Source organism: Lonchura striata, chromosome 13 (assembly GCF_046129695.1).
Source record: "Lonchura striata isolate bLonStr1 chromosome 13, bLonStr1.mat, whole genome shotgun sequence".
Lineage (NCBI taxonomy): Eukaryota > Metazoa > Chordata > Aves > Passeriformes > Estrildidae > Lonchura > Lonchura striata.
In genome coordinates, this window is record NC_134615.1 from 10,936,678 (window position 1) to 10,950,786 (window position 14,109).

A 14,109-nucleotide genomic window follows, 5' to 3' on the forward strand; every position below is an offset into this window, starting at 1 on the left:
GACAGAGAAAACACAAGACGCTTGCCACACATTTATTATCTTCCTGGGGAAATGATATAGAGGACAAAAGAGACTATATTTACTCCCTCCCCAGCTGCTTTTACAATCTAATAATTTATTTCTCCTAGACATAAATTTCAGATTTAAACGAAATCCCTGAAACCTAAAGATGCCACATGGTAGAGGCTAGGGCAGTATTTCTTTCTATTTTGGAGATGGAGTGCTTAATGCATTGCTCAGTTAACCAGAAGCCTTAAAATTTAGGGGGGCAGGCCTGGAAAGAGACAAGCAATTAGACTGTGACAGACCCTAGATGCAAATACAGGTGACTGTGATTACTACCTTCATACACAGAGTTAAAAATATCTGGTTATTGAAAATTATTTTCTCAATCCACAGGGGTTTATCTAGGTTTAGGCCAAGATGTGTATTTTTTCTGCAGCAGCTGTACTGGGGATTCTTTTACAACATTTTCCTTACACAGAAGCTGTGTATCATTCACATTTCTGAAAGCTGAGACAATTTCTATGATGTAAGAAATCTTTGCAATTAGAAACAAACATAGCTTTTTTTTCCAAAAGATAAAATGAATCTCCAAACCCTTCAACTAAGGCAGCAACTAAGATAGCAGTACTCTTAGGGCAAATGTAAAATTCCAGGGTATAAATTCATGTTAACTGTTACAAATATATCCATCTGTTCACAGACTAACTAGTGACTGAAACTGATGAGTCCATTGAAATGTAATTTTTGAATCCACTAGCGTCTGTTCTCTTCTAGTAATAAAGTAAATGCTTTTCAATAACTCTGCTGCTTTTCAATGCCAATTTCCATTTAAGTATGCTCAGGTTCTCTCTAAAAAAAACCCTAAAATTAAAATAGCAAATGCCTTTTCTTTCCAAAGGTCAAACTTGGCTTTTAAAGAACACGCAACATTTCAGCAAGGCAGGGAGGACAAAACTCCAATCAGATAAATGGGCTGTGTAATGATTGAGAACCACGGCTGCCTCAGGTTTCTGAATGGGCTGTAGCATAGAATTTGGCACAGACTGATGTTGAAGCTTATATCTCTTTTACTGCAGACAAGAAATTCACTGAAATATATAAATAATGAATGTGGCTGGGGATCTCTACTGGTACTATTGCTAGTTCTGCAAGATGCAGGAGCAGAAACATACACTGCTCCATGTTTTTGTTATTAGGGAATCCTTGTTCTCCAACAATAAACACAGAATATTTTATCTGAAATGGCTTCTGCAGCACATCCAATATAAGTTTCAGCTCTCTAGAAGTGCCAGCAAATTGCAGAAAGATAAGTTACAAAGACGTACCTAATTTGCTGTGATGAATTGTGTGCATGCTTCAGTGATCAAAACTGCAGCTGAGACCTATTATATTTAATGATCTAGACATTTCTTGTGAAAACACTCAGGCATATACTGTTATGTCTGGACAAGCATCCCCATTTCGGTCTTTGCAAGCAAAGGAAGAGACTGAACTTTTAAAAGGCTGCTGTACAGTACCCTCCATGAGCTCTTTAAAATTGAGGCTGATCAAGATCCACTATTTTCTTTAAATATGCTTATACTCTGCCCTTTCCAATGAAGCATCCCTCTTCCTTTGAAAAACAGTCGGTTCCTCTGGATGCTAGCGACACTTACAGGAGGCAACGGAGCCAGTCTCTGCTCAGACCCCAAACCATGCTCCACAGCAGCTACTACAACAGGGGAAAATCAAAGGAGATGGATCAGACATCTCTTCCCACCAGCAAAGAAAATCTCTGACAAGACATTTCAGAGAGAAAACAAAAGGGAAAAAAATTTATTTGTCTACGTGTTACACAAGCGTTCTGTTTCTGTTTTAAGGCCCCTGCCCTGCTCACAAAGGCATGTGCTCCCCAGCCCGGCAGGGCCACGCAGGGCTGGCCGGTTGTGCTCTCCCTGAGGACACTGCTCCTGCCCAGCCAGCTGTGCCATGGCCACGCTCACAGCCCCACAGCTTTTGGCCCCTGTGCTCCACCTCTACACAGAGCAGCAGCAAACAGGGCTTCCTACCACCCTCCTGTGGGGACAGGGATGTCACCTTGTGAACACGTGAAGGACTTTGGAATAAAAGGTCTGAGGTTTCCAGGGCTTTATGTCTGGCTCCTCCAAAATTGTGCATGGAACAGGGTATATTATTCAACCTTGCCTTTCCAAATTTGCAAAACAGAAAAAAAACCCAAAAAACCCAAACAAAACAAAACAAAACAAAACAAAACAAAACAAAACAAAACAAAACCCACACACAAAAAAAACCCCTCAGAAAATGTGCTGGTAAACTTAATTCATTCATGGTTATAAGAATCTCAGAGATCTGCAGAAAAAATCCACAGAATTTTCTTGCTATACAGATCCAAGAACTCATGCTCTCCCTCCCTGGTCAGTCTGAACCTCTTTCTATCCTTCATTATTGAACAAAACACAGCAAAACATAAACACGTGCTTTCGACTCTAGAATTAAGAATTTCAAAGTGCTGAAATTTTCATTCACCTGAGGAGCTGCTAAATACTATCACAGTGGTAATTTGTGATAAGTGTGGTAAAGAATGAAGAAAAGGTATTTGTTAATTGTTGACATAACAAAATTAATTTTCCATCCCTAAACTTTTTCTCATCTCTCCTGTGAGCTCTGATGCAATGTTACTGACTGGCACTGCTGAAATGCCAACTTGCATTTCTCATCCTTAATTTCTCTCTAAATGTCATTAGTAATTGTTATTGCCAGACCAGAGAGTGCAATCTGGTCTTTCGGAAAGAAAATCCATTTCTCATTTCTTCTCCTGTGCTTCCTCCTTTTGGTCAGGATGGATGTTTAACACAGCTCATGTGCTCTGCTTCCATGAGGAGGGGAATGCATTAATGTATCTGGAAGTACTACATGCCTGCTTTATTTATTTACATATAGTATGCCTGGATCCTTATGAATATCAAATTGTATATTCAGAAGGGTCTTCAAAGCACATCTTTCAAGAACACTAACAAGTCTTAATTGAATAAAGCTAACAAGTAGGGGAAGGGAACACCCTTTAATGTGTGCATACAGACTCCTCTCTGGATCCTTCCATAATTTACCCTTTCTGGTGGGCAACAGTGCTGTCAAATACAAATGCATATTATATGATTTTCCTCTCTTTTAGCCACATGGAAAACAAACCTCTTCAGTGAGATGTGTAAACTAGTCTAGCTCTGGTCTGGATTAATGTATCACCCTCATTGCCCAAAAAGTAAAAGTGTTTTCTACCACTAAGAGGGGAGGTGAGCTTATACACCTGTGTGCAAAGGAAAACCTGCCAGTGTAAAAGGTTAGCTCCTTGCATATCACTATGCGTTGAGCCAGAGATGTGTACAATTATGTGCAGCACCTACAAAATTTGGTCTCTGGTACTTAGAGACAAGTAGCACCTTGGCATACTGAGTTCAGTTTTAGGGGGGACTCTGTGTCACGACAGATCTCCGCATAATCAGCACATCTTACACCTTCACGTCCGCATTATATTTTGTAAGGTATATAAAGTGATTAATTCAAAGCTAAGCTGCATTTCCCTACCCATTAACTAAAGGCATCTTATCTCAAAATAAATAGACATTTGAACATTTCCAGCCAGGAACTGTGCTTTCAATAAACACAATTGATGCATATACATTGTCTCTTGGCGGCTTACACTCCTGCCCATCTGTTGGGATGGCATGGTGCCTGCGCAAAAGTTGGTTGGACCCTTGCCCTAGGGCATAGATGACAGGCAACGACGGGTTTAGCTGGGCAGCCTGAGCAGCAGATCCAAGTGCCATCTCTGCTGGAGGAGGCCCCGTCTGTGTGCCAGCACTGCCACATTGGAACGACATGCCTCCTTACACTTGATCACACATGTTGACACTTGGGTGCGCTTAAGTGCATTAATGACTAAAACGATGCCTTTCACCTGGCTCCCTTCTTTTTTTCCTCCACTCTGCACGGCTGCTGGGTTTTCTGCACATGTTAATGTGAAGTTGTGTGCACTTTGTTAGTCAGGGCCAGCCACAGAATGGCCCTAATGTTTCAGAAATGAAGGAAGGGTTTTTGTTACAGGCCATGCTGCTCCAGTGCCAGACATAACTTCATCTCAGGTGAGAGATCTTTGTGCCTCTCACTGAAGAAACCTCAGACAGGATAAAGATGCAGCAATATATTGATCAGAACCATGTTTCCAAATTAAAACGCTACACCTTGGCACTACACCGCACCAGGGCAATTCAAGATTTCTGCACCCTCCTTTGTTGCAGCAGAGGTGGCCACACGAAGAGGCCACGGTCTGGACTCTGCTACTGTTCCCACAGCCCCAGCAAACACCCCCTGCCTGCCTCTGTGCAAGGGAAGAAGGCACTGCCTACAAACCACGCAGGGTGTGTGAGCAGCAGCAGCCCTTGCTCTTACAGTAACCTCTGTGGATGTCAGGCCCAGGAAACCTCCAGCATCCCCTGCACAGAACCCCAGCTACAGCTGCTGCAGACCAGGCACCAGCCCCACGTAGTCTACAATGGAATTTCTTAGCTTTGGTCCTTATCAGAGCCTGTCCCTAACTCCAAATTTTCAAACAGTCATGTATTCCTCCTCCTCCCCTGAATTTAAACACACACATTGAAAACCAGAGACCTTATAGGTAAAAACTCTTCCCTACTGTGAAAATAGATCACAGATAAAACTTGTGGTTTTGCAGTCCATAAAGAACATTCAGGCAGGCAGACTCAACATGATGGGTATGTGCCTACAGCACTTTTAATTTTTAATTATTGTTAGTTATAATTATCTGACTGCGTCTGAATGAAACACAGCAATATGGCTGAAATAGATTTTGGTAGTCTAGTAATTTATTAGCTTTGTAACTACTAATAATTAAAATTTAACAATACTCCAAGCACCATAGCAACATTTTTTTTAAGAAATGCTAGCCAAGTCTGCTAGGATAACTGACTAGTCACTTTTACAATTTTAAGGAAGGAATGACATTTTAAAAAAATTTTAAACTAAAAAATAAAAGTACAAAAGAAGGAAAAATAGCCGACAGGTTCTTAAAAGCCTAAAATGCAAAGATAAAAATTCTAATTTAAAAGAAAAAAAAGGATGTTGCTTGCATAAAATGAATTCTACACATGATTTTGTGTGTGCTTTGTGTGAAATTTAGAAAGAGCTTGTGTTATGTTTTCAGTAAAAAGCTCTTAGTGTTTGCCATCTAAGCCACACTAAGTCCTGAAATACAGCAAAAGTTATATCAAGTGAAAGCACTGCCTTGAGATAGAGCCACATTTCAGGTCCCATTTGTCCTGCTATCCACACACTCAAGGAGAAACATTTTCTGCAACTTCCTCAAAATACCATGGAATTACCTTTCTCTCACTGCCTGAATGGACACTGGAGCCCAGAAACACTGAGATACTGTACTGCTGCAAGCACAGAGAGCTGGCTGGAAGAAAAATTTTACTTCTACTTAAGTAAGCTTTCTTATACCCCCAGAAAGCAGGTAAAGTTCATTTTTCAAATAGGAGCTGGAGATATGGCTGGGTACAGACTAAAAATTGCTGAAGTCTTTTTTTCAGTGCTCCACTGGAGGTGAGGTGAGCCCTGCAGACTCGCCCACTCCCCTCCGTGCTTCAGGGGCCACTGCTGTACCCAGATGGCCCCAAGGACCACTGGCATGAGCAGGTCCTCGGTGTCCCCCACTGGGTCACATCAGACCACAGGACAGCTCGCTGTGCTGTCCCCTCACCTGGGCAGGTCACAGTCCTCTGTGTCCTCACAGCCCTGTGGTCTGGTGTGGCACATCTAACATTGAGCTGATATTAAAAGCAGACTTAAAAAGAGAAAACCTGCTTAGGGCTTGATCTGCTGTAATCAGCAGAAAAAAATCCCAAGGACTTTGATGTGGACCAAATCAAGCCCCTGGAGGACATTAATGGTAAATCATTATTAATATAATGAGTGCATTTTTGTGCAGCAGCTCATTCCTGTTTATGGATATATGAAAATTGCTAGCTTTTCACATAAAATAAAACGAGAGGGAAGACAGACCACAGTGTTAGCCAGTGAGCCATAGTAGCTCCTTTTGATATGTGTACCTTTAAAAAACTGGGCATTTCAAAAGACAGCACATTCCTTCAGTGAAGCTCTCTTAATTTAGTGGTTTGACATATCTCCAAATCTGAGCAGAAAAGAAAGCCCTTTATTCATATCAGGCAATAAAACACCTGAACACCTGTGCTAGGAAAGACCTGGCAGGTACCCTTCTCCCTTGGTACCTGGATTATTTGCGCATTGTTTATTACATCCCTTGCCTTAGTTTTCATCAATTGTAATCATTTAGGAGGAAACAGTGTGATTAACAGTACACAAGCAAACAGCAGGAATTAATCCTTTAAATACAAATACTTCACCTGTTATGTGATGGTTCCTTGGAAAAGCAGTGTGGCAAAAGAGTTCACAAAAAAATCCTTCTCAAGTTTTCCCTGAAAACCACTGCTCAGTCACAATTTGCTTAGTACAATTCCCGATGCAAACGCCTGAGGAGGGATCTCTCCTTGGTGAATCACACCACAAATAAAACCCTCAGCACTCATTATGTGTCACCATTTCTGACCCATCTTTGGGGCTGGCAGGGTTCCCTGCTATGTTTTAAACAGCAAAGATCAAAACTTCACTTGTCAAAGAACAAGCTCATCTGCCACATCCAAGTGCCCATGGCTCCAGGTGCCTCTGAGGAGCTGGACCAGCAGCTCCCAGCACAGCTCCTGGAGATGGGGATCTGTCTGAAAGGGCTCCTTCTGCCCTACATGTGAGGAAACCCCAATCCTCCACCTCCACACTTGTTTCAGTGAGCATGTTTCAGTAATGAATGAAATGCCACAGCCTTGGTGTTTTATATATGAGCTACAAATTCACTCTTTTTACAGGAGAATTTCATTATATTCATAGCTGTCAATTGTACAAAGTGAGGATGTGAAAAACACAGAGCTGCCAGCCTTTCCTCTTTTGCCCTAAGGGTGTGTGGGGTTATCACACATACTCTTTCCTTTGTGTTTCATGCTTAACCTTCCCATGTTTTCTTTCCTTATTTCCAGTGAGATAATGTAAACAATTAAGTTGCATTTTGTTTTCTTTTCTTGTGGCAATATCATTAAAGTAACATCACTGACTCATTGCTCCAGATTCTCACCAAAATTCCAACCATTTATAAAGCAAGTTCAGCTTCTCAAAGCGTTCCTAAGCCTTGGTTTTACATGTCCATCAGATGGTGTGAACTTCAAAGCAAAAACCTTTATTAAAATACAACTACTACCTCAGCAGCACAAAGAGGGTTTGATCACTTCCAAAGCATTAAGCTACCAAAGCAGTATCTGCACCAGCCACTAGAGGTACATTTATAGCAGCATTTACAGTTTCTCATCACATGGCACACACATTGTTTTAAAAAAATGATCAAAAATTAGCAGGGCTAGTTCATGCCAGTCTGTGACATCTCTAAAAGTTACCCTTTCCCTTTGCTGCCTGTCATTTTCCCCACCTTCCTTGTTTTTCATGCTTTTCTACAAGCACCCCACTCTGAATTTCTTCTTGAAATAGTCGAATTTGCTCAGTTTTTTTAAACATATTTTCAGTGGTTTCACTTGAAAATACAAAGAAGGAAAACAGTGCGTAGGTTCAGGTTTTGATACCAGTTATTTCATGCCAGTAGGAAAGCAAGTTCAGAACTGAACAGTCAAATTCATCAAGCAGAGCCCCTTGATGGAGGCTGATTTGCCCACATAAGATAATTGCACAGTTAAAGACACAGAAAGGTTTATGCAGATTTAACCCTAAGTAGCAGTTGAACAACTGGTGCACTAAAATAATACTAAATCTTCATTACTCAACAAAAATATAACCAACAGTTGAGGAATTTAGAGCAGGCAGCTTACACACCAGAAACTAATGAGATAATCATGCCAAGGCAGACTGGTTCTCAAAAGTCTTACACATTTCTAACTGATTTATACACATATTTTGTGTCCTCCTTGGCTCCAATATTTGCATTAGTAAATTCCCTGGCATAAAATAAACACACATTTCTGAGTCACTACTGAAATAAAGACTAAAACTGTGCAGCTAAGTATTGCATTTTCATTCAGCCAACATCATTCAAAAATACTCATGTAATTATTATGAATTATTATAAGCAGAAAAATTTTGAGTGCAGAAAAATCCTGCATAAAAACTGAAAAAATTACAATCCTAATTTATATGATTAAAGATGACATTTGAAGCAATTGTGCAATGCACAAAACTTCAGAATTGAAACACTATGTAATTAAAATCTGTAATTGCAAAAAACAGGCTGCTTAGACTATAATTTAACCAGGTTCTCTTTATTTGATCATCAGATTCTAAAGGTTAATGCAGTGGCCTAGGAAGCCAGTGTTCCCATTTTAATTGTGCTGGCATTTTGACCAAACACCACTTTTAGGTAGATATGGGAGGAAAAATTGAAGCTGTCTTTGCAAGCCACTGCTGCTTTCATAAAATGTTCATAGTGAGAACACACAATCCCAAAATCTGCTGACTTTATTAAAATATTAACAAGGTATAGTTAAAACTTTTGTACACTTATGCAAATCAGGTCGCTAGAACAAGGGAAAGGCGGGATCCCCTGGGAGAAAAAAAATATAAAATCAACAAAGTGAAAAGATCAGCCATCCTTCCACAGCATGACAGCACAACACAAGAGGCAGCAGCTTGGGAATTCAGCAAGATAAATAAAAACCCTCCAAAGTTTAAGTAAATTGTGGTTTAAAAAGCTAATACATTTAAATGAGGCATATGGTACCATTCTATAAAAAGACTGCCTTTCCCAGGGGATGGGAGGGGTGATTTTGGTGGCCATGCTGCACAGGTGAGATAGGTGTGAGGAGGCCAGCCAGGGTGGGCAGCTCCCCACGAGCTCCCTGCCAGGGCAGGCTCTGAGCTCCACTGCCCGAGAGGAGCCCTGCACACACACACACACACACACACACGTGGAGGTTCAGTGCCTGGATGGGTTCAGCACCAAGGCTTCTGGTGGGGTTTAACCCCCAGCCTCCCTGCTCCAAGGAGGTCTCTGGGGCCAGGGCTCCAAGAGTGCCTGCAGCAGCGTACCCAGCTCAGGGTCCAGCCCCTGCAGAAGCTTTTGTGTCCCTGGGAATGGGTGTGAGCCAAGCACTGCCTCTGCAGAGGCTACAGCTGCTGTGGCTGCAGCCCCCAGTGCTGCCAGGGAAAGCCAGGCCTGGTGTGCAGAGCCACAGCCCAGCAATGTGCTGCTGCCTGGGAGGAGCCTCTGCCCCAGCATCACATCGAGCTGCACCCACCCACGCTTTCTCATACCTCAGCAGGGAAAATTCCTTTACTTATGATTTAGCAGCAGGGAAAGGGATGGGGCAGCTACCATTTGCTTAGTCTTTGTATGTTAATCAGTCCCTAAATTATTAATGGAGGAAAAGAAATTATTTACAAGGTGTTTGACGTAGACATGTAAGGATGTAGCAACACTACTGTCAAGAGAAATACTCATAAATCATGATATCTGTCTTGTCTTATTTATTTATTTATTCCAGCCATGCTCAGAGACCTTTTTCTCCTCCAGGCACCCAGGGAGGCAGAAGGAGACTGAGAGACTGTTTTGAGAAACTGTTTAAGGGCAGAAGAGACCATACCAAGGTTAGGCACCTTTTCTAAATGCTGCACAGGGGTGACAGTTGCACAGAGATATCAACAGCGTTAGCTTTGTTTTTACTCCTATTGTAAACATACCTGAAGCTCTGTTTGAAAGAAGAACTTCTGTGGGCATTGGGAACAGTCATAAATTTTGTCTTCCTGCCCGTGCACTGCGAAGATGTGCTGCTGCAGTTTGTTTGCCTGTACAAAAACTGAAACAACACAGTACAGTTAGTTAGGATTGCTTCGTGTAAGGCACCTCGTCTCAAACTGCACTTCAGAGTCTCTGCAACTGTAAAAGGTCCAAGGATATCTGCCAGAGAGAAGTGCTGATACACTTGGTTCAGCAGAATTTCCTTACAAGTAGTCAATTTAGAGTCTCCAGGCTGACAGTCAGCTTACTTCTAACAGACTTTACATCCTGTATGGATTTTTGATATTTCACATAAAGCTAACACTGTCCACAGGTAACTAGAAGAACTCAACCATCAGACCAAAGAGAGAACGTCACTGTTCCCGTGGGGAGCCCTGGGCCCATGGCAGGTGCATCAGATACATTTTTAATGCAGGACAACTGGGCCAGGAGAAGCCTTGATGGCTGGTCTGGAAGACACATGGCCCAGAACAGCATTTCTGGCAGAAATGTGAATTCTGAAAGGGCAGGCTTGCCACAGTTTTTAGGTCTTTTAAATAGGTTGTCCATTCAGTATAAAAGAAAAAGATAATTGCTTAACAGCACAAATATCACAGTATTTGCATTATGATTCTGGATTGACAATTATTCTGACTTTACTGAGGGAAATTTTGAAGTGTATTTTGAAGTACTGAACCATAGCTTTAGCTGGTTAAAAATATATCTATATCTGATTTAACTTTTTGTCTCACTTTACATGAATGGTTATCTGTACGTGAAAAGGGCTTCTTCAGCAGAATTTAACAAATGCATCCAAAAAGCTTTACAGCACATTTCAGAAAGGATCTATTAACTCCAAGATCACACAAAAAACATTTTCTCAAATGGTGGGTCAAACTGTAAAGAATGTAGATTCACCTTATTCCCACCAAAGTTAAAGGAATAGCAGGTGCTGCCATGCCCCTTTACTGACAACAGGCTCACAGTGACACCTACACGATCCTTAACTCTCAAACAGATTGGAAATGCAGATGTTAACTACTGTGTTGAAGCGAGTATAAAAGGAAGCCTTTAGCATGCACCCTGCAGATCCTGGAAAAGCAAGAATCACCCATGATCATTTGCACTGATGAGACAGCTTGAATGATCTACAGAGAAGGAATACGTAGTAGGCTCTCAGACCGGAGTTAGAAATGTGCCACTGTAAGAAAACTGGGTATAAAAAAACCCTCTGAGAGAGCAGCTGGCAAAACCATAGAGTTGTACAATTTGGTCTTATCAAACCTTTACTCCTCTTTACTCAGTGTTGTAAGAAGAGCATGAACCACCTGGCCTTTGCTCAGGTGAACAAGGGCTTGCAAGAGCAGGTCCATCCTTTGCAAGTCCTGCACTTGGAAACACATAGCACCTTTGAGCCACAAGGCAAAATGGGAATGTTTGGAGACGTGGGGGCCATGCAGAGCCTGCTGCACATGGCAGCGCTGCTCGGTGTCAAACACCACAGAGCTGCTCGGCAGAGCGAGCCCCAGCTTCAGACAGAGGATATTTGAACATTTCCAAGCACAGTCTTTCTTTTTCCCAGGGAAAGGAATACAGTATTTTACAAATCCCCCGAGTGTCATTTCTGGATCTAGCCATGCACGCTGAGGCTTGTCTTGGCCTCCCTGTCTTACCTGTGAAACAAACAGGGCATTTGAATGTGCCTCCCATCCCCTCAAAGCTGTGCTCAATCAGGTGACACAGGAGCTTTGCCGGAGAGTCAAACATCTGGTTACACAGCTTGCACTCATGATTGATGCCTTCCTCTGCAAGGTTCAAATGATACAACTTGTTAGTGACACAGCAGATTAGCGTTGGGGAGGCAGCAGCCGCCTGTGCTGGCGCACGGGGCCCAGCACCCCCAGCACCCCCAGTACCCCCCCAGCACCCCCATAACACCCCCAGCACCCCCAGAACCCCCCCAGCACCCCCAGCACCCCCAGCCCCGGAGCAGCAGGAGCCACTGGCGCTCAGGGGTGCAGCCCCCCCATCCCGGCTGCAGGCTCTATCCACATGGGGCTCCCAACAGCCCTGCCACAAAGGGACAGCAGCCCTGCTCTGGGTGCAGAGGATTAAAGAGTCAAAAAGCATTTAGAAGTACTTTAAGAGTGAGAATTCAGCCACCAGTGCTGACAGAGGGCTGAAGTGATGTCTTCACCTCAGAGTACACTGCAAACATACAGGAGAGGAAGGAAGTGTTGGAGAATAGCAGGAGCTGAAAGCAGGGTGTCAGTGTAAATCTTTTTGTATTTCTTGGCTTTTTACAAGGTGTAGAGAGACCACTGAAGTTATTTAAATGTCATTTGATAGCGGAATTTCCTTGTCATGTATCTTAAGTATTTTATACACAGGGCCTATTTTAGATGTCTCTACATTCTAATTGAACTCAGTGAAATAGCAATAATTATTACTCTTGGTTCAAGCCTACCACTTTTGCAAGATGATATGCTTCTCTGTTTATTGGAGTTTGTTGTTCTGGGTGCAGTTGAGCTTTTTTTTTTTTTTTTGAGGTACTGAAGTCATGTTAAAGCAATTTTCACACATAAAACTAAACAATGCTTTGGTTTTCTTGAAGGGAAGGAGGGAGTTGCAGAATTTTAGAAAACATAGCATACAGTTTATAAAAATCAGAAACTACCTAAAAGGTTTTAATACAGGGGTTCGTTTCTGCAAATAACTCCCTGAAAAATGTCTTTCCTTCACTGTGGCAGCATATGAATTTCTCATGAAAACATATTTTAAAAACTAAATAAATTATTTCTTTTGTTCTAAACTCATCTTTATTTTTACATCCTCAAATATCAATGACTATTAATTTTTAGTTCCAAGATTGCTAAGAAATGACTACATTACCCCATGAACTGATCCTTGCCAAGTACATTTGGCTCTTACGAATAATGTGAGCCCTCAGAAGCACAGTCTTTACTTACAGTTGCTTCAAATTAGCTTTTTCTATTTTTAAAGGGGCTAAACAGAAGGAAAGTATTGCTTGCTATGAAGCCTTTGGTACTCTCAGGATCCCAAGGCCCCTGTACAAGGCTTGTACAAGTGGAGGGCTGCCCGTGCTGCCTCTGGAGCCCTGTGGCAGTGGGTGCCCACAGTGAATGCTGCACCAGAGCTGCCTGGGGAGTGGGGAGGCGGCGTGGGGACAAATAAACAGGTGGGTTGGGAAAGAGATAAAAAGAGAAAAGGAAAGAGCCAGGAACAGAAAGATGAAAGGGCTGGTAGCTCCGTGGCAGCAGCTCTATGAATTCCCCTGGGAGCCACAAGCAGGGACTGGGATGTTTCTAGGACGCGATGAGGTTTGCAATGCTCTGCTCGCACAGCCTCCATGCTGCCCTCTCTAATGTGCAGCTTTCCAAACCAGGCCCTCTCCCCTCACTGTGGCCTAAGGCTGGATTCTCCCACCAGGCCCTTGCCTGAAAAGTTCTGGCTTTGTGTGAATTTTGCAACCTGCTCCAGAGGGGAGAAGAGATGGGGAAGGGACATGAGCCTCATGCTGAGCATGCCCAGCCACACCGCTGTGTACAGCAACCAAATGCTGCAATAAACCCGCAGAGGACAAAGGAGGAACTGGGGGGAATGGAACAAATGCCTTCTACAAATAAATCAGAGAAATCATGTTTGACATTCATTTTCCTACCCTCTACATACTGGGTATTTGGAAAACAGTGATTCATGTACAGCCTATGGTCCTGTGTGAGCACATGTGTTCATAAATACAGATAGACACATACTGATGACTAGACTGCTGCTCCTATTCCAGCCTAAGTATCTATAATTTGAGTAAAACTAAGAAAAAAAAAAAAAAGAAAAACAAACAATGCTCAGCATTTCAGTTAAAGAATATTCTTACAAGCTTGGTATGTTTAATTAGGTAACAGAGATTATGTATTTTCTTGGCTGATCCCTGCAGTATTTTAAATAGTTAAACCCATAACAAACAAACTAAAACTAGAATGAAAAATAATAAAACATAATGGGTTCCTGCAGATCTGGAAATTTATCCCACTCGAGGCAAGACCTTTTGATTTGCAAATCCACTTCTGAATTATAAGGCCTTCTCCTCACCGGTGGGGGTTTTTATTCCACTCCCACAGGAGTCCATTATGTATTTCTTGTGTCTATAAAACCATCCAGAAAGAAAAAAAGAGGGAAAAAGTACCATGGTTAGCATGACAAACGTTTCTCTTTTCATGCAT

The 14,109-nt window shown here is 42.3% G+C and overlaps 1 protein-coding gene across 10 annotated transcripts in view; it reads right to left on the reverse strand.

The window, feature by feature from the left end:
- ZNF423 (zinc finger protein 423) overlaps positions 1–14,109 on the reverse strand; it is a 228,206-nt gene that overhangs the window by 11,655 nt on the left and 202,442 nt on the right. For all 10 annotated transcript variants that reach the window (XM_031505849.2, XM_021536121.3, XM_077786322.1 and 7 more), the window contains 2 exons: positions 11,542–11,673; positions 9,832–9,947 (listed from right to left, as the gene is read on the reverse strand). In XM_031505849.2, the coding sequence (XP_031361709.1) occupies positions 9,832–9,947; positions 11,542–11,673 (248 nt within the window). The remainder of the gene's footprint in view (positions 1–9,831; positions 9,948–11,541; positions 11,674–14,109) is intronic.